A 27528-nucleotide genomic window follows, 5' to 3' on the forward strand; every position below is an offset into this window, starting at 1 on the left:
CAACTGTATTTGAGTGCTCCTACGGTATACAAATACAGAAATGTACAGGTATTTGCAGCTGGCATGGCATGTAATGAAGTGTTTTGCAGTGTTACAGTACTGTTTATTATTGTTTATTTAAAAATGTGAAGTTTAATCCAGTCATGTTTCACTGTCCTTTATGAACAAAGGTAAAAGGCTAAATTTTTTTGTCAATATTCTAATATATTCGGTAAACGTCCTTTAACTGGGTAAAAAACTCAACTTGGGTAAAAAACTCTCATTGACATACATGTACGTGTGTTGTTAATTTAATTCTTTTTCAATGCACTTAAAGAACTTGGCTAATAAAATCGACGTGTTGTTTAACAGATTCTGCCAACAAACTGATTCTGATCGGCCTAAGGTCAGGATTTGAACCGAAAGTCTTTAACATGTATAATAGTATATAACATATATGTGCCGAGAGCATTCTGTCAATATCATAAACCATGTTGCATCTGCTCTTTATATACACAGTACTTACTTGTCATATATACACACTGAAAAAAAATGATTCATTCAATTTACTTAAAAAGTTTTTTGTTTTGTTTTGCTTTTCTAATTTTTTTTGTTTAAATGTAGCTTAAATAAATTGATTGCAACCACTTACCTTAAAAAAATTGAGTAAATTGAATGAATCATTTTTTTCAATGTACTTACCCATAAAAATATACAGCATACAAAGTTTAACCTAAAATTTCAATGAGTACAGTGATGAGAAATATCCTCCTGCTCAAAAGAGAGATTTTGTAATATTTTAAAAATCATATTTTAATAAAATGTTAAGAGTATAAATTAAATGTATTTTTATTAATTAAAATTCATTATTCATTAATATATGAAACAATTTTTTTAAATTCAATACAATAAATATTCTCATGATCTACATTACATACTTTAGAGAATTACAGTATTAAATACTGTAACAATGTGTACATAGGTATACATACAGTTTTTCTTATTACCAATTGCAGATAACCTTTATTTAATTATTTTAGGCATTATTCTTAATTATAAAAAAAATAAAAATTGCTTTAAAATTCACAGCTTAGTTTAGGATAGTTTTTATGGGCTTTTGGTGAAATATCCAGCACTCACAGATAGACTCATTCATATCCATTCATCCATGTCTGTCCTCTCCCTCCCCTGCCCGCACAGCCAGATTCACTGAGCCCTCACCTGTGTTAGACCCCAACAGTTTCATTTAGCTGCACAGGCGTGTGAGTCTCACTCACTCGTTTGTATCTGGAGCTCAGGGTGGAGAAAACAGCATCATGCCCTTATTTGGTGCTTGAGAGGATCACATGACCACAAAATGGTGGAACCTCTCGGCAGCAAGTGAGCTGAGCATCCCTGACGCTGAGAGATACAGTCACAGACCTGGGATCTAAAAGCCAGGGCAGAAGGGAAAGAACTGTTATTTAGCTGTGGTGAGTGCATTCTGAAGGATTATATTAGGGGATGAGATGGAAACAAGATACATTTTTGTGTTTTACACCCTGAGCAATTGGATGGAGGGTTGGGCATCTGTTTGTTATGCATCTGTGTTTGGTAAGCTCCAGCATCTTTTATGATGCAAGACATCGGCAGCTGCTTTTGTTTTTGAGTGCATCATTAATGATTCTTTGTCAAGGATGAATGCAACAAATTTTTACATAATGAGGCTGACCTGCTTTGGCTATTATTCAAATTCATGCTTTATTTGCCTATGTGTTCACTAGTGAATGCATGTGTGAATGTTGAAGCGGAAGAGGGATTCAAAAAGAGGAGGAGAGAATGACAGAAGGGATCGATGTTAATGGCATAGCACCCGCCCCCTTCTCCTGTTTCCTACTGTGGCGGATGGACAGATGGTTTAATCCAATGTCTTGGAAATAAAGAGATCTGTGGACCTTTTCCTTTTGACCTTATCCATCATTGTAGAATGCTAGAAAATACTTATTATTACACTTATGTATTATGATTATTTTCTGTACATTCGATGCATTTAGGAAAAACTGCACAGTATGCACAGTATATACTGTACAAATAGTAACCGTATGCTAGTAGCTATTCCAAAGATTTCTTTATTCTCTGTTGAATAACAACCATCTGGCATAATATGGCATTGGTGTAACGCTGGCTTGTCTATTTGCATAGCTTTGTTTGTGTGTGTTTGGGGTCGGTCAGGTTTCACCTACAGTATGTGACCGGGTCTGGGAAATCCAATCTAAAGTCTTGAGATTTGGAGCATCTAGGTTTAATGTTACTCATTGATTTAACTTTAATTTCAATCGTTGACATGACCTCAGTCAATATAAAATCATATGTAAGATGAGTTTATGTAGAAAACAGCATTAGTTCAGAATGAAATCTATAGAAGTCATAATTCTTTTTAAGTCCATGCATGGACGATGTAGAAATGGTTAAGACAAGAATTTTAGCACAGATAAGATTAAGCATAGCTTCCTGTTTTGTGTTGACAGTCAGTTAATTTCTTGGGTATTGCAGCTGCAGTAACTGTTAAAAAAACCTGTGCTACACTATTCTGTTACAACATACTGAAAGCTTCGAAATATCCGGATTGACAGGGTACACGATTATATGCATTTTATCAGCATTTTATCTGCAAACAGCTCTTTGCCTGTGAGTCCCTGTTAGGCAGCTCAGATTTAAACCAGTGTGTATTACAATAATGGCTAGATAGTTTATTATTAGTATTGTTAGATTTACTTTAAGTATGTTTTCTCTTGTGTGTGCTTTTATCTACAGTTTTGTAGAAGTTAATTTAAGTAATGGATATGTGTGAGCAGGGTAATGTAACATTTATTTTTAATTTGTATATTTATTTAACCTGATGGTTTTGTGTGTTTTCCTGATAGTTCCTCTTCTGGCAATGTTGGGATGGAGCAGCCTCATGAACGCAAGATGAGTTCTGAGGGGGCAGAGGGTCGACCAGGTAACCTCTCAAATATTTATTGAATCTGACTAAAGTTGTCATATTATTTTTACAAAGATTCCTTAACATTTATAGACAGTTTCATCGAAGGCACGTGCATTGTCGTGCTTACATGTCTGGGCAGGTTTATTTAATGGTCTGACTAGTGGCTTAACTGACCTCTGGAACAAATACCTTGTTGAAAATGATAAAAGTTTTGGTTTGGTTTCCCTTCCGAGTTTTTAAAATAATCAGAGGTGCAAAGTAAAAGTAGACTTCTTTTACTCTACTCGTCTTGTCTAACAACACTGAACTAAAAAAAATGTACAGGTACTGTGACATACAAACATGAATGTAAATGGTTTTTAGACATTTACTTTAGTAATTTCATCGAATTTTAAGTACTTTGAAGTAATATTGAAAACATTAATAGCAGCACTTTTCATTTTGATTTTCATTAGCCCCGCCCACATCCTTGCCACTGCAGGGCCAAGAGGGCGGGGTCTCTCAGAGAAAAAAGCTGTCGGCACCTCGAATAAGCCTATCATTGGACCAAAGTGAGGATGACCTGTTTGACACACCGGATGATCTTGACATCAATGTGGATGAGCTGGACACACCTGATGAGGCAGAATATACTGATCATGAAATTGACTGGGAAGGTGGGATGTAAATAATATTTGTCTGTCAATCAGATTAAAATGTAAGGAAAAGTAATATATATATCGTATAAAATAATAATAACTCTACTACTCTACTATAACTACTACTACTACTACTACTATTACTAATAATAATATTGAAAAACAAAAATCAATATCGAAAGTATTGAAAGGAGAATAAACTATTTTCTTAAGAGAAAAATATTGAAATATAATCTTTTCAGAGCCTAAAGCAGCTCAGAGAGATTCTGTTAGAGAAACAGTTGAGCCCATTCCCACATACAGTGCTGAAGAGGAGCGTCAGGACTCCAAACTCTGGAGAACCGTCATCATTGGAGAACAAGAGCACCGCATTAACATGAAGAGCATTGAACCTTACCAAAAAGTCATCTCTCATGGAGGTACATAAATCATCACCATATGATACCAATACAGTATTTTCCCTTATTTAAGAAAATATGTTTTTTTTTTTGTAGTGATTACCACAGAAGATTTGTAATATAGTTCAATTTGTAAAAACTATTGCAAGGACACGTGTGTGGGCAAATGTCCTGGGATTTAAAAACAAGAATAGGTAGCTTTTTTGGCAAATATTCACCAGTTATTTAGACAAATTATTTTATACTTACATTTTCAAAATGTGGCATGTGACAAATGCACATTTTTAATCTTATTTAAAATTCTATCGATTTAAATAGTACACTACAAATTTTTTTTTGACTGACTTCCAGCTGTGTGTATCCAGGCGCTGGATATTAACCTTTAATATTCCTTTCACACACAGGCTATTATGGCAATGGAACCAATGCCATCATTGTATTTGCTGCATGTTTTCTTCCAGACAGTGACAGAGAGGATTATCATGACATAATGGAAAATCTCTTTTTGTAAGTTCAGTGACAAAAACATTATAGATTTCAATTAGAATTTTTGGGGTAGCCATTTGCATTCCTATCTAAAATGTAATAAACATAGCCTTGTTAAACCTTCCCTGATATACAGTACTGTGCAAAAGTCTTAGGCCACCACCACCAGACTTGTTGTTTTAGAAGTTTTAATGTCCATCAATATTTATTTTTCAATCTTTTCTATTGAGATACAAACAGAAAATACAGGAAATATGTACAAAAAACATTACATTTTCAGGACAAAATGTCTTCTTTAGACATGGTCGGTGTTTAGTGTGACCTCTCTTGGCACATCGTGAGCGTTTTTGAGCAGAATAAAGTAAGAAGACAAATTTCTTTCAAAATAGAAATTAGGATTTAATTTTATTTAGGTTTAAGAGATCCTGCAGTTTTCTGCCACTGCTCAAGTGGAAGGGGAGTTTACCCTAAAAACGTTCTCACTATAACATTGCAAAAACAACAAATCTAATTCAGGGTGATGGGCCTTAGACTTTTGCACAGTACTGTATATGAATGAATTATATGTATTAACATTAGATAAATATGAATGGCTCTTCAGGTATGTTATCAGCACACTTGAGCTCATGGTAGCAGAGGACTATATGATCGTCTACCTGAATGGAGCCACTCCACACCGGAGAATGCCAGGCCTCAATTGGCTGAAGAGATGCTACCAGATGATTGACAGGAGGTAGTATATTTATATGTATACCATGGGGTTGTTGATTGGTTGAAAAAAGTATTTTTTTTGACAAACGCACACTTAAATAACCACCAGAGTAATGTCTTAATGTCTGTGGAAACCGCCAGGACAGCATATGACACCGTGCCAGTTCTGCGCCAAAATCAGCAGATCTGACTCAGTCGTCTGCTCTCTGGGCGTGGTATAAGTGGAATAATTGACTATGGTCCTTTGAATTATTTGAATATAATGCACACATGCAGTGTGACCTGCTTTACGTTGTGCCAGATTACTATCTTAGGTGTGCATCATTATCAAATTATTCAACGGCCCGTTGTCAATTATTATTCAGTATGCTAGATAATAAATATTTCTTACTTAAAGGATTTTACTATGTTCTTACCTCAACTTAGACGAATTAATACATATCTATCTTTATTCAATGCATGCACTTAATCTGTGTACAGCTTGTCATGAATGTGTTAGCATTTAGCCTAGCCCCATTCATATTTTTTATCTGCTTAAAAAATCGTCAAGTTTTGTTTTTTTGCCACCATACTTTCTCATGTAGCTGCTTTAAATAGGGAAAACATGGAAGTGTTTGGTGCCTTCTAAATTCATCCCTGTTTGGATCCTAAGGAATGAATGGGGCTAGGCTAAATGCTAACACATTCACGACGCACTGTAAAAAGATTAGTGCACACATTAAAAAAAAGATAGGTATGTATTAATTAGTCTATGTTGAGGTGAGAACATAGTAAAATATTGAAAAACTGTGGTGTTTTCCTTTAAAACTGACTTTTACCTAAATGAAAAAGTCAAATTCATATTATTTCTATCTATGTGTAGAAAACGCACAGCTTCAAAATGTGAAAGTAAACAAAAAATCAAAGTAATAATTTTTTCACTTTTTCAGACTCAGAAAGAACTTAAAATCTTTCATCATCGTTCACCCATCATGGTTCATAAGGACAATTCTAGCCATCACTAAACCGTTTATCAGGTACAGTGATAGTTATACAAAATTTTGTAAACAAATGCAAAGAAAACAAAACAGTCATTTTAATCAGAATTGTGCTTCATTACCAGCTCAAAGTTCAGCAGTAAGATAAAGTATGTGCACAGTTTAGCAGAACTAGAGGAGCTCATCCCAATGGAGTATGTGCACATACCAGAGTGCATCATCAGGTAAGCAAATATTAATGAGCGATCTATGAAGAAAATATGTAGCAGTGTATTTTTGTCATTGGAAAATAAAGTACAGTGAGAGAGTAAAAACAGATCATTATGTGCCTGTACGTTGATCACGAGCAGAACAGGTAGAGATAACTGGCGGGTGTGTTGAAGATGTGTTAAATGTGTTTGTGAGATTCTTTACAGGAATTGTGCCTCTGTAATTTAAAACCTGTGATTACAGGTTTCTATAGCAACAGGCATTTATTAACCTGGGGTAAAGGGCACTGTTTACTGCTTACTGCCTTTGCTATAAATAGGACATATCATGAAAATCTGAATTTTTCCGTGTTTAAATGCTATTATTGGGCCCCCAGTGCTTTTATCAACCTAGAAAATTTGAAAAATAGCAATCAAGTACTGTAACTTATTTTTGGTAAACCATTCTCTGCAAGCATGTAAAAAAATAGATAATTGAAATCTGGCTCCACTTATGATGCCAGAAGATGATAATGCCGCTGCACTATCCAACCACAGCATTGCCATTTAGTGCAGAGATCAACATATACATTTTAAAGAACACACCCAGAAACGGCACATTTTTCTCTCACCTACCAAGTGGCAATTTTAACACGTTATAATAAATGATCTATATGGTATTTTAAAGGTGCAGTGTGTAGTTTTGAGAAGGATCTCTTGACAGAAATGCAAAATAACATACAAAAATATATTATCAGGGGTGTATAATGACCTTATTAATAATGAACCGTTATGTTTTTATTACCTCAAAATAAGATGTTTTTATCTACATACACAGAGGGTCCTCCTACATGGAAGTCGCCATTTTGTGCCGCCATGTTTCTACAGAAGCCCTTAATGGACAAACTTTGTTTACTAATTGGTCTCCATCGATGACATGTTTTTCCGCTGGCGGCTACTGTAGCTTCTCTGTGCGTTTCAAAAGCGAGGGGTGATCAGTGGACTGAGCCGTTGGTTGCAATTTTCAACCTCACCACTAGAAGCCGCTAAAATGTACACACTGCACCTTTAAGTGAAAACTTCACATACGTACTCTGGGGACCCCAAAGATTTATTTGACATCTTTAAAAAGTCTTTCATAAAAAATTCTGATAATTTACTCACCCCCATGTCATCCAAGATGTTCATGTCTTTCTTTGTTTAGTTGAAAAAAAAAAGTTTTTTCAATGCAACTTCAAAGGGCTCTAAACGAACACAACCGAGGCATAAGGGTCTTATTTAGTCATTAAAAAAAAAAAAACAGTATTAAGTACTTCTAAACCACAACTTCTTGTCTTGCACTAGCGTTGTGATGTGCATCACGTATGCAAAACTGCCACTCCAGTGTTTACAAGTGTGAAGAAAAATTACCGTTCCGATATATTGTTGTATATGCAATGAAACTAATCAATATTTTTATGTCAGCTTTGGTCCGCTAGTGTTTGTCTCACATAAATAATGTGTGACCTTTCGATGTGGTTACGTAGTATTAATACATTTATAAAATCAAGTGTTGTAACTAACATGAATTATATTGTACTGACATTAACTAACATTAATTAATTTTAATAGTACATTGTTCATTGTGTGCTCATGTTAGTAAAAGCATTTACTACAATGCTTACAACCTTATTGTAAAAATATACCAAGATTACTACAACATTTAAAAATCATGCACACTACAAAATATAATTAAGATTATTGTGCCAAAGGGAACGCTTTACATTATCCTGTAGTGTGAGCCTGGCCTTACTTTTAATGATAGAATTACAATGATTTGGTACTGGGGCTGCAAGCTTTTAAAAGGACCCAAGACTGCCATAAACTTAGTCCAGTATACAGTAGTTCATATGACTTGTGCAATATATCTTAAACCTTCTGAAACTATAAAAAACATGGCCCTAATAAACAGGCCCAAACCAAATTTTACAACAAAAGTTATTATTTCTGATAATATCTTGACCTTGTTCAGTTTCTTTCTATAGAAAGAGTGGTAGGATATAGAAATGTTTTTAACCTTGTATATAAATATATATAAATGCTTTCAAACCTTGTGTTCATGTATCTCTAGACTGGATGAAGAGTTACGGGAGGCAGCAGAGAGCTCTATGTGAGTATTTAAAAAGACACAATAGTGGCATTATTTATTTAGCATTTACCGTATTTATGACATACAGTGTATTGACTGTATGAATCTATGATTTATCTTATTCCTCTTTTTCCTATCATTATTATTAATATTTTTCCTATTTTTCTGAAGAATTAACAATTTTCTCCAAGGGACTGAGGTTTCACCAAATGAATCTATGTAAGATTTTTAAATAATTTTTAGTGGAGCATGTTAAAGAGGTCATATCATCATCATTTCCATATCTTTCATTATTTGTCCTGATGTTTACTTGTAATATTGGTTTGCAGCATAAATATGTAACAATATTTCATTATTCCTTCATACTGAGTGGGAAGACCGTGTTGCTGAATACTCAATTAGGTTCATTTATGTGTTAATGGGGACTTTATTATTTGGATATGAACATTGTTTTATTTTTAAACGTTTTTTATTATATCACCTCCCTGAGAATAGTTTAATATGAAATTTGAAGGTTAGTAATATGATAAGAAATCATATTTTTATGTATTGCAGAGCTCATCACAATGCAAGCAGTTCATAAGGACGCAAGAACATTGCCTGCACCTATCTTTTGAGTATTGTAATGAATGCGCACGGATGTGGATGCAATAATCTCGTTATCTTAAAGAAGAAGGTATTTTGTGTTTTAGTGCTAAGCTTAATGCAACACAGTTTATTCTTTAAAATGTCAGACAAAAAAATCCTTTCTCACATCTGAATTAGCACCACAGGACACAGTACCACAGTACGGTAGCTTAAACCAATGCTTGAAACATTGTCTTCTATCGTCTTGCACAAGGTTATCTTGTTACTTAAATTGTGCATGAGAGCCATCTTAGCAATAATATCTTATAGTAATTTCCCCCCTGAGGCTCATCATTTTCACAGCCAGATATTTTTATAATTGGAGCATGTATAAAGTAGACAGTGTTTGGACATATGAGTTCTGTCTGCTAGGCTCCACCTCACATGAGCTGCTATGTATTAATGTAAATGCATGCATGGTTATTGTACACATAAAGACAATGCTTGATAACCTGTAAGCTCAGTACATTCTGATGCTAAATTGTATTTTGATGAAATAAGATCAGACATACACGACATATAAGTTAATCATTGCCATAATCACAAACAAAATAGGTCAGGTTTAAAATTAAACTTTATACAGTCAATTTAAATTGATCAGGAAGAAAATCTTTGTAGTATACTTAAAGGTAAAGTTTGTAGTTTTACCATCAGTTTTACCTGCAGAGACAACCACATGTCAATCTTAGGATGACTTCATGAAAATGTAAAGAGTAACAAGTTCCCTTGAATAGTTTTTTTTTAACTCAGGTGTACGTATTAAACTTATGTGAATGACATATCAAATCAGATGGCTTTTTAAGGAGAGGTGGGCTATTTACTTTTGTCCTGTCTTAAAAAAACAGTATCAAAAATCTCAAAGATATTTTCAGAGGGACCTGAGCCATATTTGGGAAACACTTGCTCTTTCGACTGAGGAATTGCATAGCAACACCCAGCAAACAATTTTGCATTTAAAAGATGTCTAATAGCCGTACAAACACAGCCCAGACGTCTAGGATAAAACAAGGCAAAACTTGGGCTGTCAGTGAAACTTTAATAAAAGTTTTACCATAGGCCAAAAATAAATGAAATAGAATAAACCAATAAAAACCAAACACCTTGTAATAATTGTTTACTGAGGTTACATGATATTTATTTTGGCTAAAAGTGGGTTACTCATAGCCAGACTATATAGATAACCTAGATGGTGATATGACAGCTAGTGCTTGCGGGCACCGCCACACAAAAAAGCCACTCTATTGTGAGTGTTTTGTACAGACAAACAACATTCATGTTTTCCTCTGGTAACTTTTTTCATTTAATGCCGCTAGTGAAATTATATACTTTACCTTTAAGAATCAGAAGCCATAGTGATCCATTAGTTTCTTTAGTGCCCTATACGCACTACAAATCTATTCTAGATCTTTCAAAACTTTGATGTCTAAATACGTGTATGTCATGTATAAAATAGTTGACACAATCAAATGGTCTGTAAAATCCTGTGAGCATGCATAGGTTTTTAAAGTTCTTTGTGACTGCTCTATCTATTTCCAAACACCTCTTGTGTCAATGTGTACTGTGTGTGTGAAGGTATGTATGCGTAAAGGTGTGTATGTCGATGTACGTTTGTGTATTTGTGTTATTTGCTGTTAGATTTCTCAACAAACAGTTTGAGTTTATTAAGGGATTTAAAAAGATCGCTGTACAATATTCACCATAAGTGTCCAAGTGTGAAAATAATGTATATTGAGAGACATCTTGTGGGTGATTGTATTACTGCATGTGTCCATGGCTGTCAATATTTGATCCTTCTGAAATTCTATCAAAGAATATGAATAGATAAAAACTTTAATCCAGAGGCCTTCTGTAGCAGAGCATATTGAGATGTGTTGTATCAGGATGCAGAGTAAATTAATAAATAAAAATTTTATCTAAACAGTTATGTGTGGTACTATATAAATATGATGATTTTTTAATACCTGTGACTTTTTTGTTAAATTTTATTTCACTTTTATATGTTGTTTGGAAATAATTGTGGAAATTTGCACATATTTTACGAGGTGGCTCATTCATTCGCATTACCACATTCGTACATTTTTGTAAAATTTACTTTTGCCCCTGTGACGTTGATTCACTTCATACAAATTCATACAAATTAGCCAAAACAACCACTATGTAATATTGAAAATCTACACTACTTTTTTGAAGTCCACGTGAAATCTTAAAGGCCGTTTCCCTTACGGAAATTAACCTTTTTTTGTGGTAAAAAAATGTAGTACGCCTAACCATGTTTTGTTGGTGTATTTATAACTATAAGCAAAACCATGGTTTTACTACAGTAACCATTGTGTAACTGTGGTTTTTGAAAACCATGATTATTTTGTCATAACCTTGCAGGTTTTTTGGTTTTAACTGTAGTAAAACCATGGTTAATTTTCGTTAGGGTTACGCGGCACAGGAGCTCTGCAAAAGACACCCCTTATTGTTCCTTCATATTGAACCTCATTCACACAGCACTTTCCTGGTTTTCCGGGAATGTTACTAGGTTTTCTTTTTGGGAGCAATCTCAGAACATTTACAGGACATGTTTGCATTCATACAGAAGTCTTTCTGGCAATTTTATGGGTATTTTCTGGGACCAAAGTGCTGTGTGAACGAGGTTATTTTGGTTTATAATTTTAATACTGCATACATTTCCTGTATTTTCCAGTTGTATTCTACTATGGTCACTATGCAAAATAATTTAAAACTTTATTTTTAAAGAAAATATACAGTGCTTAGGCCACCATGTCACCATTAGATTTTTTAGTAATATTTAAATAAAGTTAATACGTTGCTGTTTGAAGGAAGGTTTCTGTTTCTGTGGAAATTATTTTTATGTCTATTTTTTAGCTAAATTACAGGCTTGTACCTGTAGTGGCTTTAGACAAAATTTGTTACAAAATGAAAATAGTTTGAAAGGTTTTACTCATCTGGATCATCACAAAACAGCAGAATATCAAGCTCATCAATTGGTTGCTATGCACATTTTAAGTTTTTTTTTTTAAATAACTATTTCAACTTTGTGTTGGAAAAACTCTAAAAGACTATAAAGGTAACAGGAACCTTTATGGGTAAAAGGAACCAGAAGGGTGCTGTGTATGTTAAAGGTTTTCTATAGAGCCATAAATTCTAAAAAAGCTCCTTTAGGAACACTTATGTTTAACCGTAATTATGTATGGTTAAGTATGGTTTGTTTTTATGACATCTGACAGGCACAGGATGGCAAAATGGAGCTGGATAACATCTGAAACTGTATTTTAATATATTATGGCCATGTTAACAATGCATCTATCATCTATAATTTGCACTGTACACTGCATGCCTACTATTTTTGAGTTGTAAGTGAAAGTTTGCATAATGCAATGATAGATATTTTTAAATATTTTAATTATTTTATTATTTTTTTATTTTAGCATTAGATTTGGGTTGTTTTGGAAATTTCAGATTTTTAGTTTTTGTGCAAAAATGTCTAAACTTTTGGCAGCCCAATCAATGTGCCAAAATAGATGTAACAAATGTAATCTCATTATGTTATACTTTTAATAAAATTCAAGACTGACAAACTACCACAACAAAAATTATGACCAGAAACAAGAAGGTGAATTACAAGTTACTGCAGTACTGCAGACATTATGAAAATCACTCACACAGTTAAAACAAAAACAAAATTGCCAAATAATAGCCAAAAAATGAACAATAACATATTAACAATAGGGCCAAAAAAGGATTATGGGCTAACAATATCTTCTAACTATCACTTACAATACTGTCAGAAAAAAAATGTTTAAAATTGTACCTTTTCTGTAACTGGGGTGGTCCCCTCAAAGGTTCAGTTTTGTACATTTTATGGGTATACAACACATTGAAATCTTATATTATACCTTAAGGACCTATTTTGTACCTTTAAAGGTACAGTTCAATGTTTTGTACCACTAACATTTATTTGGTACAAAATTGGTCCTTAAAAGGTACACAATAGGTCCTTAAGGTATAATAATGTACCCCAAAAGGTACAACATTTCAATGTGTTGTATAGCCAAAAAGGTACAAAACTGAACCTTTGAGGGTACCACCCCAGTGACAGAAAAGGTAAAATTTTAAACCTTTTTTTCTGACAGTGTAATATTACAAATTGAAGGTGCTACAAGAATGTAGAAAAGGGTTTGCTAAACTTTTTAAATAAAAAATTCCAATTAATTATTTTATTAATTAAAACAATGTCGTCTTTATCTTGAAAACTGACCCATTAACTTCGTATTTCACTAAGATAAAGCTCTCCCCTAACTGTTTAAACACCTTAAGGTGTTATCGGAAGTTATAGCTCTCATCGTCATATTCTAACTCATCTTCTTGCTCATCACCCAGCTGCCCATATCTGAATTTACGATACACGGTGCCATCCTGCCCCATGTACACAATATCTTCATCTTCATCATCTTCGTCGTCATCATCGCGACTCCCCTTCCGATCACTGAAGTCCACTAGCTTCGTCTCATTGAAACGTCCTGAACTAGAGCTTGTGTGACCTCCGTAGGTGGATGATGTCGTACCTCGGTGGAAGCTTTCTTGACCACCACCATGGCCCAGTTTCTCATATCCCCGGGGGAAAGGGGTGTCAGGCATGGGCCGTTTAGATAGGGAACGCTTAATGAGGATTACTATAGAAATGATGGCGATGACAAGCAGAATTGATGTTGTGATGAAAAGTGGAAGGTTTCCTGTGTACTCCTCTTCCTCGTGGTTAAGGGAGGCAAAGTTTGTGCTGAGGACACACACACCTTAAACAGAGACAAGTCATACACAATAAAAAAAACAGAGAGGACAACTTATGTTTTTTTTTTATTAAACTATTAAATGGATAGCTCACTTATGAATGACAATCTCTCAGTAAACTGTAAAGCTGCAAGATGCGTGACAGATGGCAGTAATGATATGCTGTTTTAAAGTAAATGAAGCAAACCTATGTAATGATTTAAGATGATCTCTAATTACCACACTGTATGTTATATGGAAATCTTTTACAGTGTTTTTCTGTTACTTTTGGAGCTAGACATTCCCATTGATTTGTAACAACATGAGGGACAGAGTTTTCACTTTAGGAGCATCAGACACTTTTAATACCACTAATGAAACCAATGGCACAGAAATGGCACCAAAATCAAATATTCTATGTCCATTTACCTCTGGTTTCAGTACAGTTACAGCAGTCCTCCTGAACATCAGCGTTGTCTTCCTTTTGTGTGTCTTTGCAACAGGGCAGACAGCGCCCCTCTGCTGTCAGGATGAATTGTTCTGGACACATGGTACAGTTATGTGATCCAGGGCCTCTACATTCCAAACAGGACGCATCACATGGCTCACAGTTATAGCCTGTATCCTTCAAAGAGATGGTAAACAGTCTGATGAGCACATTCATTACAAAAGGATTTTGAGGTAGTTAAGTCAAAATGAATGTATATAAAACAAAAGTGACTGGATACATGTCTGAATAAATTACTCCACATAGGAATCAGATGGATAGAAGTTTACCTCAGACACAGCATACTCTCCTATCATGCAAGGTGACACACAAAGACCCTGTGAGAGTGTATATCCTGGACGACATGAATTACAATCCTCAAGACGTCTGCCTGCCATTACATATGACATGAGGGTTAAAAAAGGTACTAAAATGTTCAAATACTTTATCAATTGAAGACAGAAATATACATTTGAGAATTAACTAAAAAGATCCAAATTAAATCTAGCTTCTTGAGGTCTCACTGACATTAACAGTATTGCTGCTTTACCTTCATTTTTTTGGTCTTTAGAAATTATCATTCTCAAAAACATTTTTAAGTAAAATATTTGTGTTTTAATAAAGATTATTGTGTTAGCACAATTGTATTCTTGTCTATGAAAACTATTTTAAACATTTAAGCATACAACTTTAGATCATATGATTTTTGCTACCCAGTCTCATGTAGATGCATATAAATAGCACGAAGTGTGAAAATCGTGCAATACATACGGCAAATTTCAATTTGGCGTGCATATGATTCGCCGTCCTTCCCATTCACTTAAACGGCGCATCTTTTTTTGTCGTTTTATTTATTGGTTTCTCAATTTTTTTCTGATTTCAGATTTGCTTGAGGACGTTATTTAATACTGTATACAGGTTTGTCCGTGTTTTTGTCTATATTTAAGCCATGGTCGCTTGGAGTTGGGGTTAGAATTGGGGTTTGGGTTAGGATGTCATTTTTATATAACAAAAAGTTGTTCTAACCCTAAACCCAAGCGAAAATGGTAAAAACTGGCTAAAAAATCGAGAAACCAATAAATAAAACGACAAAAAAGATGCACCGTTTAAGTGAATGGGAAGGACTGGGGTATCAAATGTATGTGCAATACATTTGATACCCCAGTCCTTCCCATTCACTTAATGGGAAGTATTGCACGGTTTTCACACTTCATGCTATTTATACGCAACTCCGTGAGACTGGGTTCGATTTTTGATATCATAATCAGGAGAAACATTTTAGTGACGTGACCCTAAACTTGGTAGTGTACGAGGAATATAGACACTTTCATCGGAAGAACACACATTGTCGTGGTGACGCATCTGGAGGAAACTGTTTAATGGTCTAGTGGCTAAACTGAACTCTGGAACCAATACCTTTTGGAAAATAACACATATTTTGGTTTCCTAAAGACGATGGGAGGCGATGATCATGGATCACAGCTATGTGAAGAGTTAACCAATCTGTAGTTAACATTGTATACTTTAATTCTACAAAGTAGTTTTTGATACACTTTAGCTATGATTTGAACTTAGGTAATCTACTTGTTATTTATTTTGTTTATTATCAGAAATAAACTACCCTAAAAGGACACTTTTGTTAATGATTTTTTCTGAGAAGCGATGCGAGGCGTCGCGTGTATGACAACTCGCAGGTATCGCAGACCGCACATGCACGTTAAATAGCGTGAGCTTAGTCAGGGTCTATTTCAAGATCCAGAATATGCGTTAGCAGCCTATGTTAATCGTTAACAATTTAGGACAAATATAATGTTATTTAATATTAAACTCTGTGAGTGGCACGGCAGGGATTTCAGCAGCGTCCAGAGTCAGTGTTGTTTTGATGACGCATGCAGCCGTGAAATGCTGGTGTTGCCAGATTGGGTGTGTTTTCTGTTACACATAATGCCTGTTTACAGTGTGTTTTAGCCGGGTTTTCGCCTGGAAGACTCTATAGAAATCTGGCATCCTATTGAACGACGTTAAACTGAGAGAACATGCGCCGTTCACAAGCACCAGAATGAACGAGTTCACAGTAACATTCATCAGGCAGTAATACAGTGCATTCAGTTCACGTTTGCCCAAAATATGAATGAGTTCATGAACTTTCGTTCAATGAACTCGTTCAGGCACAACACTGCAGAAGTGTCCAATCTGGCCCGCAGGATTGGTTTATACAGTATTATTAAATACATCTTAAAAAACATAGACAGTCGCTACTTTACTCAGTTGGAGACATGCGGAAATCGGGCAAACACAGATGTTTTTACAGGGCATGGCTCTCTGCGTCACCGTCTATGAAACAGCCATAAATCAGTTTCTGCCTTAACAATTGGCAATGCGACTTGATGAATAGCAGTGGGTTCTAGGTTAGAAACGGTTTCTATTAAACAAACCTCAAGAAACAGGAGTAATGGTCCTTTTAAATGATTTAAATCATAATGCCTCTGTTTTATGACTTCAAACTGTATTAGGTACTGTAATGTTTTACAAACTAGCAAAAACTATACTGGTATGCATCTTGAGACAAAACAATGGCACTGATATATGTTAAAATATGTCAGTACAATATGAAGTTAATTTAGCGCCTAAAAGATTTGCATGCGCAAGTACATAAGAATGTACTTAACATTGCAAGCGTAAAATAAATTTGCATGTGCAAAAACAGTTTTGTAAAGGTGTAAATCAAGTTGCAAGCGTAAGAAAACAAGTTTTGCAACATACTACTGTTAATTGTACGTGTAATTCATGTTTTGTAAAACTGAAACTTCATATTTACACTAAATAAGTTTGAACTGTATGCACCTGACCTCAGTTTTTCCGCGCTTACACTTTTGGCACGTTTTTTTGCGCTGAAATACTGCCAAAAGCATTGCAAGTCTGCAAACACTGGTGTGCAATGAAAAACACACTTTCATGAATGGCAAATATGAATTAATCACGCAGAATCTGTCTCTGTGTGTAAAATAAACCAGTTGTAAAAGACTTGTTGCATACGGAGGAAAACTATTTCCTGAAATAACCTGACATCTGCTGGTCCCTCTGCGCTTGCAGTTTTGTCACAATTCTCTCACTGATTTGAGTTTGCAAGCGCGGGTGGGAAGGAGGGGCTATGAAATGAGGCTCCTGATGACTCATTGTTATTATTTTACGCTTGCAATGTTAAGTACATTCTTATAAATTTTATCCTGCGCATGCAAATCTTTTAGGCGCTAAATTACCTTCATAGTACAAGGTGTTTTGAAATTAAAGTAACTCAAACATGCATTTTAGTCTGGGACTAGGATAAGCTCTGTCCGGGAAACCGCCCCATGAGTGTTAATGCTTCTGAGGAAATTTTTAGGGTTTATCTAGTTTACTTGCTAATTAATTTGTAGTTTTAGTTAATATTAACACAATTATCAGCACACTAAGGTTTAAAGAACAGAAGATTATATAAAGTTCTTTAAAGTTAGGAAGATATATGCCTACTTTAAATATACAAGACAACACCGGCTGTAAAAATCTATTTGTCTGAAAAACAAGACGTTGGCTCCAAATTTCAGTCTGGTAGGGTGACCATACGTGCCATTCTTCCCGGACCCATCCCGTCCAGGATTTTGTGTTCGTCTTCCGGAAGTCGTATTTGTCGACCGCATACGTCATAGAGGATTATTAATAATATATTTTATTATTAATTTATTATTATTATTACAGAAAAGCAACCGTTACATTTTAAGGTAAGAATGAAACTACGATTGTATATCTTATGTTTTTTACTGAATGGCGTATGCGGTCAACAAATACGACTTCCGGAAGAAGCACCGAAATCCTGGACGGGATGCGTCGGGGAAGAATGGCACGTTTGGTCACCCTAAGTCTGGGCCATTCAGTGCTAATTCATGAGTTAGACTCCAGTTTTGTCCAGACTCCAGTTGGAGTGGACAGATTTCACAAAAAAATCGCATTGACTGTATTTATTCTGTCGCTATTACCATATACTAGTTGCAAAAGCAGTAGACTTTCCAAAGTACAGCAAGATTATAGCTATAGCAGTCTGATGCTGCTAGTGATAACACCCTGAGTTGCTTGTGTTACCTGTGCATGTTTTGCAACTGGTGTGGCAGGGTTCACAGGTTTTGTGGTGTGCGTCGTGGTAGTATGCATCAGGACAGGTAAACACGCAGCGGCCCTGTTTCCTGACAAACATCATTCCCTCCTTGCAGCTCATGCACCCCTCAGCTCCAGCCTGCATACATTCCCCACAGTTCTCATCACACCGCTCACATGTCCTGGTACCAGCAGCAGCATAGTACCTGAATACAGTAGTAAGAGGACCAAACACTTTCAAAAAAGCTGATTTGATTGGCTGATACTGTGCAGTATATTGGCCACAGAGATATATTGGTCTACAACTTTTTAATACTAACTTATATGTTTAAATATATTCTAAACACATAGGATGATTCAAAAGTACACCACTTTAAGATGATATCAAATATAATACAGGGTTTTCATCACTGATTATTAAGCAGTATTTTTTACATGTATTTGTCATCTACCATTACATATTCAGTATTGTTGTGAAGTTACCCAGAGCGACACGTGTCCACACATTCTTTCACATCTCTGTAGAGGTGATCTCTGCAGTTAATACACTCATAGCTGTGTCGTCCCATGCAGCTCATGCAGTTTGGATGACAGTGTTCACAGTGCTGGCTTTCTCCACGAAAAAAACCAAGTGGACACACCTCCACACAGCTGCCGTCTGTGGATACAGTGGTATTTCAAAAGATTTTCAAACATCATTAACTAGTAAAATCATGTTTTAAAAGTGATAATTTGCATGTTGGGGATGCTACGCAAACAAAATCTGAGATTTGAGTTCAATTTAATAGAGGCGATTTGGCAACACTATACCATAACCTTCCTATAATGTTACAGGGACACTCCACATTTGATTTTTACCGTTTTGGAATTCATTCAGCCGATCTCCGGGTCTGGCGGTACTATGTGTACTAAGACCGACAGAAAATTAAAAGTTGCGATAATCAAGGGGCCCTATTTTAACAATCTAAGTGCATTGTCTAAAGCGCACAGTCTAAATGGGCGTGTCCGATGCCACTTTTGCTAATTTAACGCCGGAAAAATGGTCTGTGTGCAGAGTGGACGGCCTAAAAGGGTTGTTCCTATTCTCATAAGGAGTAATGGGTGTGTTTTGGGCGTAACGTGCAATAAACCAATGAGAGTCTCACCTCTCATCCCCTTTAAAAGCCAGTTGCACTAAATAATCCCTATTTAGATGACAGACTTTGTAAACTGAAAACTTCTTCCTGAAGGAAGAAGACCACCAGTTTAAGAATTAATGTTAAAAAAGTGTTGTTTTTATTTAAATTTTTTGGATTAAAACCTTTAAAAGCCCTTTTCTTTCAATCATAGAAGTACAAATCTTTTAATTGCTGTAAATGTATTGATATCCCACATAATCATTGTAATCTCATTAAATAATTTGCAAACATTACGGACAGCGCTATGAGATTTTTAAAAAGCATTACTTACAATGTTTCTCATCTCACCATATTCACAGAGTCATCGTATACAAAAAATCCGTAGGTTAAAATTTTAAAAACATTTTAAAATAGATGTATTTGTTTAAATCAAAGCATTTATTTACTTACCAGGCTACAGGTGTAGCAGCTCTTTACGCCTTCTAACGGCTCATAATCAGTCCTCACATATGTCCAAGAGACTCAATAATAATCTTTTACATTTCAATCCTTTAATCTTTCATATTTAAAAGCGTTTTTGTGCTGCTGCGCATTCATGTATGTGATTAGCAAACCTGCGGTGTCCTCCCGTTTATAGGCGCATATTACTAACGCACTCTTTAAATAAAAAAAAACAAGTCCATTGACTTTAAACCTTAGACCAGGTTTTAGTTGGTCAATGGCGTAGTCTATTTTAGTTGCTCAAAATAGCAACGCGCCAACATCGCACCTGTACACACCTCGTTTTCAGACCAGAACGACCATGGACGACCAGGTGCAAAATTGGGCGCAAATGCATTTGCCATTTAAACAATGTTTCGCTAAACGTGAGTATGATAATTGCACCGGGTTGAAACTAGCAAAAGACACTTGCGTTGCGCATTGCCCTGCATTGTGCCAGGTGTATGATAGAGCCTAAGGACTTTGCTGCCGTACCATGGCTGCAGGAGGCCCAATGATATTACGCAGCGCCTGAAAATAGTCCTCTTGGTAACTTTCAATAGCAGAACACTATTTTCGGGCACTGCATAATATCATTGCGCCTCCTGCAGCCATGGAACGGCACCAAAGTCCTTGATTATTACGCAAGAATGAGAGTATATTTCCTAGCCATATCGGTCTCGAAAATCACAACTTTTAATTTTCCGTTGGTCTTAGTACATGATGTAACTACAGAAGAGTCAAGTTTTAAATATGAAAAATATAAAACTCTTATTTTTATTGAGTTATTTTTGAGCGCGATGCTAAATGGTCTAATCAGATTCAATGGATTATGCTAAGCTATGCTAAAAGTGGTACCGCCAGACCCAGAGTTCGGCTGAATGGATTCCAAAACAGTAAAAATCTAATGTTTAACTCCAGGGGAGCTGGAAAATGAGCATATTTAAAAAAGTGGAGTGTCCTTTTAAAGCTTAATGGCATTTTTTAAATAGTACAAACACACAAACATAATTTCTTTCACACTGCCTTTGTAGCCTATTGACAGCTTGTTAAAACAAAATATCTACTCAATCTTAATATTAATTTTCTATTTTCTATTGAAAATTAATCATAGTACAGCTCACCCAGGCACTGCCAAAATACTGTGTATTGACCTTGACCTAAATTATTATTATGATTATTTGACTAGAAGTTTCATTTAAAAGAAAATGATTTAACCCCCCTAAACAACCATGAGTCAATCCATCAATATCAACAATATGTAACTAAACTTTACAAATTTGTGAACGCACTGTGAAGATAGTGGTTGTGGTTGCAGCTGAGACACTGGTTCTGGTGCGGCCCAGAGCAGTCGTGGCAATATTTGTGACACAAGTGACATTCTCCATCCTGCTTGCTGTAATGGTGTGCTGGACATGTGGTGGGTGTGACACAGCGGTTGTAAGCATCCATTGCCAAGCCCTCAAAACAGCTTGTGCAGGACGTGTCGTGAGGGCCAGAACAGGTTAGGCAGGAGCTGTCACATGCTTCAAAACAACAACAGAAAAGAGAAACAGGCTTTAACTTGCTGTTAATAACATGCCTGGTCATCGAACATGTCATTAATATAGTCAGGGATAGATTGACTAACCAAAAAATGTACGTTTTCATAAACTTTCTTTAATAAGAATTAATTTTAAAGCCACAATATGTAGATTTTTAACACAGTCTCACCCCATTTCGTCAATATTTGACGACACTTGACCATTCGTCAATATGTGACGCGGAGGGTATACCTTTCGCGTCATTTTTTGACGAACTGGGGACTTCAATACTATTACGTCCGTTGCATTCTCTTCTCCTATTTTCTTACCAATTTCGCGTCGGTTTAGGGTTAGATTACGCAAAATTAAACAGTGTACGCGAAATTAAACAGTGTACGCGAAATTAAACAGTTGTCACCTGGCGTTGGGGTTAGAAACAGTTGTCACCTGGCGTTGGGGTTAGAGTTAGGTTTGGATGTCATTATGTAAATCTAACCCTAAACCGACGCGAAATTGGTAAGAAAATAGGAGAAGAGAATGCAACAGACGTAATAGTATTGAAGTCCCCAGTTCGTCAAAAAATGACGCGAAAGGTATACCCTCCGCGTCACATATTGACGAATGGTCAAGTGTCGTCAAATATTGACGAAATGGGGTGAGACTGGGTTGAGATTTTCACCACCGCTATTACACAATAACAATCACAAAGGTGAAGCTTAAAGGGATACAATGAAAATTACCCCAATAATTTACTCACTCTCAAGCCATCTGAGTTACATATGTCCATCCTTTTCATACGAACACATATTTAGATATTTTTGAAAATGTCCTTCCAATCTTTATAATGGATGAATATAGGGTCTAGCTCCTTAAGGTCCAAGGAATGTGCATTCATCCTTCGCAAAAGTAATAAACATCGCTCCATGGGGATAAATAACTCCATGGGAGTTTGTATCTTGTATAAACGTCAAAATCCGCCATCTTAGACTTTTTTGCATTCAGTAGAGAGTATCAACGTAGTGTACGCACTTTTCATAGTGATGTATGACAAATGCAGAGGATTTTTTTGCTCCCTGCTCTGTGCCCCATCCTCCGCATTCGTAAATAATTTAAATAATCTCCACCCATAATTTTTGCATCTGAACAAGAAACTCCTAGAAATCTATATGCAATAAGATCAGAAAATAACTAGACCACACCTTTTCAGCGCTAATTATCCACTGTGCATCCTGTAAATCCCAACAGTCGTTATTTAACGGCAAATGTGGCAGAGTTTTTCATTTTTAAGTGAATTATCTTTAACTCAAGTCACTTTTACTCCCGTTTTACTATTTTTAACATTTTAAACTGTTTTTATTAAAATCACATTTATTTTCTTTAATTGTTATTTTAAATTCTCATGTATCTTTGTTTTTATTGTGATTTTATCGTGTATCTCTTATTTTTACATTTTCTTTTTTATATATTGTTTTCTCATTTCTGTGTAAAGCACTTTGAATGACCTCTGTATGAAATGTGCTATACAAATAAACTTGCCTTGCCTTGCCTAAACGGTTCTTTTAGGTAGGGGTAATCGTAAAGTGTTTCACAACAGCGACCCAGGTTTGCTGTTATAAAAAACTATTGTTGCCATGGAGACGCAACAGAAAAAAAACCTAAGGGTTTGTTCTGCAACATCCTTGTTCTTAAGCCTAGACCGTGGAACATCGAGAAGCATCTGATTTGATGACCTCAATGAGTATAGACATGTAGCATGTAGTCATTGTGTTATTACTAATTGTTAATACACAGACACATCAAAAGATTTTAATAAAACAAAATACATAAAACTGACAAAGAACTTGTTCTTCCTCACAAAGAGGATTCTGAAATTTTCTGACATAGAAGAAAAAACTAACAAAAAATTTAATTAATTTAATTAATTAACATTAAATTAAAGTTTTTGTAGCGATATGAACCAAACACTGCTTGGCTTAACCCACCATTGTACTGTTTTCATTTAATTTTATGTGAATCGGTCTCCAAATGAAATAAAATAGAAATGTATCCATTTTAATATATTATTTGATGATTGATTTTATTTCTCTAACACCTGGAGGAAACAAAAAAATTATGAAATTAAGAATATTCATGACGCTGTTATAACAATAAATGACATTTTCATGACAAATTTAATTTGTACCACTTTAGTTGAGGTCCAGATAAATATTCATGACGCTGTTATAAAACTATGTGACAAAGTATTAACACATTTTAATGACAATTTTTTATTTGTACCACTGTAGTTGAGGTCAAGAAAAATAAAACCAACCACTTGACATTTACTGTAATGTTAACCCACAAAGCTAAGTAGTTTCTTAATTTTGATAATTTATCTGCTATGTCATGTTTAGGACAGATTTATGACAAGTTATGTTGTCTTGGTAATGTACCAAGGTAATGTCATTACAAAGACACCTCATCAATGTCATCTTTGCATTAAAAATGACATTATTGAGTGAATGACACTAAATGACAATTGTCATATACGTGCATAAAATCTCCTTCATGTTCATGAAACGTGTCATGTCATGATTATGAAGATGTCATGTCAGTCGTATAAACACCCCTTCAAATAAAGTGTTACCAATACTTTATTCATTATTAATTTATAGTACAACTGAAATCATCCATTTATTGAGTGGTTACTAAGATAAAGTGCATAGAAGTATTAATCTGATTATGTGATCTTTGCATGGCAGGTCCCATTAATCAAAACACTAAACTAAAGCTAAAGCAGACCTTAAGACTAAAACATCTACAATGCAATTAGTGTGCATCGGGTACTGATGATAAAATATAAAAATGACATAGTCTCACCCATACATTCTCCAGATCTGCTCTCCCTGTAAGTATGTGAGGGGCATGGGGGTAAACACGCTCCATTGTGCAGCACGCTGTCAGGATCAGTGCAGGAATCACAGTTGTTTGGTTCCGGTCCATCACATAATTCACAGTCTAAGTGACATGGCTCACAAACACCTTGCTCTGTGTCCTCAAAAAACCTGTCAGGACACACCATTACACACTGACCCTCGTGCAGGAAGAACTTGTCTTGACAATCTGGAATTAGAGGATAGATAAAGAAAATAGAGAAAGAATAGTGAATGGAGGACAATAAGATCCACACACAAATCCAACTAATTTATATTTAAGTTTATATACAGTAGCTAACTACAAAAATAACAATCTCAGCTATTAAAATGGCAAGCCCACAAACTACCCAAACTGGCAGGTAGCATCTAAAAATCTGCATCTCCAACATTTGATTGTCTTGCTTCAATTTAACACAAATATATTAAGAAGTCAATGATTGAAATCAAACTTTGATACTCTTATCTCACACAAATGCCTAGATAAATAAAAAAAACTTTCATAAATAAAGGAAAGGAAAAGAAATCTAAACCAAATTATCTTATTGGCAATTGCGTCTCACCTGTGCAGAGGCTTTCATCAGAGCAGAGTTCACAGTTCACAGGACACTTCACACACTTCCCATCACTTGCTGTATGTCCAGATGGACAGCTTGCCACACACTCATGTTTGTGAAGCAGAAACGTCTCCTGACAGCTTAGGCAGTATGTTGCATTACTCTCACATGATGCACAACCAGGTGCACAGCTTTTACACACTTGCCCTATAGGAAATCCCCTATAAACACACACAAATACACACCGCTAATACATAGTCTTAATCGTATATCTCCTTTCATAATCAAACATTTCATACACCAACCTAGTACACTTGCGCACACACTGTCCGGCCTCCAGATAAAGAGGGCTTTTACGTGCTGACTGGCAGCGTGTGCAGAGCTGTTCATCCTGGCACTGGGCACAACCCTGTGAACATGTCTCACAATGACCAGTCTCCTTACTTCCATAGCTGCCCGCAGGACATCGTGCCACACACATCTGATCTGCATTCAGATAACGACCTGCAGCACACACACACACATGCATTGTTCATTTGTCTAATTATCCATTGATTCAAACACCCAGCTTTTAATCTATTATCTAAACATTCATCTTCCAATTATCCATTAATTCAAAAATCTACCATTCATCTATGTACCCAACATCCAAAAAGCCACTCATCCCTTATCCATTCCATATCTAGGGATTCTTTACATGTACTTTTATTCATTTAGATATAATTAAATACAGGAGAATACACAGAGTAGGGTAGTCAGACCTTGGACACATGTGTTGCATTGATTCTTCGTCCTCCCCCAGCAGGACTCACATGAAGGGTGACAAAAGTCACATTCCCCGTCATCTGAGACACAACAGCAAATAAAGATATACCACAAAAGAAAGTTTACAGTTGGACCAAAATGTCCTGTCAAACCAAGAAATTAAAGCTTTAGAGCCAGTTCTACCTTAATGACTTAAAGTGACACTTTGTAGTTTTTCAACCTTCATAATATATTTTCAAGACCCTTGTGATGGTACATCGACTTAAAATAGGTTGAATGACATGCCTACCATAGCCTGATGGGGTCTGTATTGCTAACTCGTACTTTTAAACTTGGGGTTTCGGGTAGTAACCCGGTCACAAAAAGAACTACAAAAATCTGCTTTATGGCATACATCACTTCCTCCACTTCCTCAAATTCGAACGTGAGAGCGCAACTATTTATTTTCCTGATGTTTTTGTCATGGCCGAAGCAGCAACTAAGAAAAAGAAACCCAAGGTTTTGTCGGAGGAGATCAGAAAGAGAAAACAAGAGAGTGACAGTATAAAAAAAGGACGAGGATCAATATCGGGCCAATGTTTGCTTGCTGGCGTGAACTAAAGGAGAAGGAGGGGTTCCTGACCGATGCTGACTTGGACGTCATGCTTTTGGACTATTAAATAATGTTATATAGCTTCCATATAGAAGTCCTGTCTGGCGCCTGAACACTATTTTTTTTAACATGAATTTTACTGGAGGCTAAAAGGAGAGTGTAGAGAGAAACTTATATCACCTGACACTGTGGCCTCGTGGTAGTGTCATGGATCTACGACATGGCCGTTTTGGTTTTGATTCCCCTTTAAGGCAATTTTTTTATATAAACTTTAACCAAGTGATCACCTGACTTGTAAATGTGAGCTGCGCGATCTTTTGGCGTTTGAAAAAAATAAAACCTATGAAATTATATTCATATGACATGCTGGAAGGCATACTTTGTGACCTAAAGAGTTGTCTTATTTTCTTTTGCGACAGTGCTGCGCCGCTTGTGGCCTCTAGGGGTGCTAGACATGAAAAATACATGTCTAGCACCCCCTAGTAGCCAAAAAGTTACGCCGTGTGCCTTTAATGATACGTCATTCATTACATTTTGGTCTAGCCAATCATCACTTGACTCTTGGAGTATATAAGTGCCCTACTCAACCTCTTTTTTGTGTGCCGATACTGACACTGACTTCACCTCCATCCTCACCAGGTTGGCCCTTGTCCATGCATGGGGGGTAGGCTATGCCCCTGCCTTTGTCTCAGGCAGGAGCAGCAAGAATCTACAACCCTCCGGCTTTGAGCTATGGAAGAGGTCTACACCAAAGAACTATATCATTGCTGCATCCCTTATAAATTGTTAAATAAATACCATTGAAATGTAACATTTCCTCCCGAGTCTTTTTGGAAGAACTTGACGTTCTGAAACTGTAGCCCCTTATCCACCTGTTTCTTGACGTAAATGTGGGCGCCGCCATCTTTGAGTTTTCCGGTTTATGACTTCCGGTGAGACACTAAAGCTAATGGTACTATAGTCCATTGCGACGGACACATGTGTGCCGTTTTGACTGGCTGTTTAATGTTTATTATGAAATCCAAGAAGACAGAGATAATTTGTGTAGTTAGGGGTTACCATAATAGCTAATACAAAAGCAGTAAATCTTTAC

The 27528-nt window shown here is 35.9% G+C and overlaps 2 protein-coding genes across 3 annotated transcripts in view; one reads left to right on the top strand and one right to left on the bottom strand.

The window, feature by feature from the left end:
- The first annotated feature begins 1297 nt into the window (after positions 1–1297).
- On the top strand, positions 1298–11249 carry prune2 (prune homolog 2 with BCH domain). 2 transcript variants are annotated; one of them, XM_065284539.2, is made up of 11 exons: positions 1298–1451; positions 2883–2959; positions 3400–3600; positions 3825–4001; positions 4385–4487; positions 5068–5199; positions 6107–6193; positions 6280–6378; positions 8453–8491; positions 8642–8689; positions 9026–11247. In XM_065284539.2, the coding sequence occupies exons 2-11, from the start codon at positions 2905–2907 to the stop codon at positions 9051–9053; spliced, it is 969 nt and encodes a 322-aa protein (XP_065140611.1). In that variant the 5' UTR covers positions 1298–1451; positions 2883–2904; the 3' UTR covers positions 9054–11247. The 2 variants fall into 2 exon arrangements, with proteins under 2 accessions (XP_065140611.1, XP_065140614.1); XM_065284542.2 differs by lacking the exon at positions 8642–8689 and having other exon boundaries at positions 9026–11249.
- A 1494-nt stretch (positions 11250–12743) lies between these two features.
- pcsk5a (proprotein convertase subtilisin/kexin type 5a) overlaps positions 12744–27528 on the bottom strand; it is a 33398-nt gene continuing 18613 nt past the window's right edge. The window contains exons 28-37 of the mRNA XM_065284543.1: positions 25840–25923; positions 25384–25582; positions 25085–25299; positions 24469–24711; positions 21379–21612; positions 18972–19146; positions 18477–18694; positions 14651–14751; positions 14303–14498; positions 12744–13899 (exon numbers count right to left, since the gene is read on the bottom strand). Of these exons, the coding sequence (XP_065140615.1) occupies positions 13427–13899; positions 14303–14498; positions 14651–14751; positions 18477–18694; positions 18972–19146; positions 21379–21612; positions 24469–24711; positions 25085–25299; positions 25384–25582; positions 25840–25923 (2138 nt within the window). The 3' untranslated portion in view covers positions 12744–13426. The remainder of the gene's footprint in view (positions 13900–14302; positions 14499–14650; positions 14752–18476; positions 18695–18971; positions 19147–21378; positions 21613–24468; positions 24712–25084; positions 25300–25383; positions 25583–25839; positions 25924–27528) is intronic.

Source organism: Paramisgurnus dabryanus, chromosome 5 (assembly GCF_030506205.2).
Source record: "Paramisgurnus dabryanus chromosome 5, PD_genome_1.1, whole genome shotgun sequence".
In the NCBI taxonomy this organism is placed as follows: domain Eukaryota; kingdom Metazoa; phylum Chordata; class Actinopteri; order Cypriniformes; family Cobitidae; genus Paramisgurnus; species Paramisgurnus dabryanus.

Excerpts from the sequence above, each read along its gene's own strand:
- prune2 (XM_065284539.2), top strand. The coding sequence starts at position 2,905 with ATGGAGCAGCCTCATGAACGCAAGATGAGTTCTGAGGGGGCAGAGGGT. Across the intron at positions 4,002-4,384 it reads AAAAGTCATCTCTCATGGAG|GCTATTATGGCAATGGAACC; the intron begins GTACATAAATCA and ends TTTCACACACAG. Across the intron at positions 6,194-6,279 it reads ATCACTAAACCGTTTATCAG|CTCAAAGTTCAGCAGTAAGA; the intron begins GTACAGTGATAG and ends CTTCATTACCAG.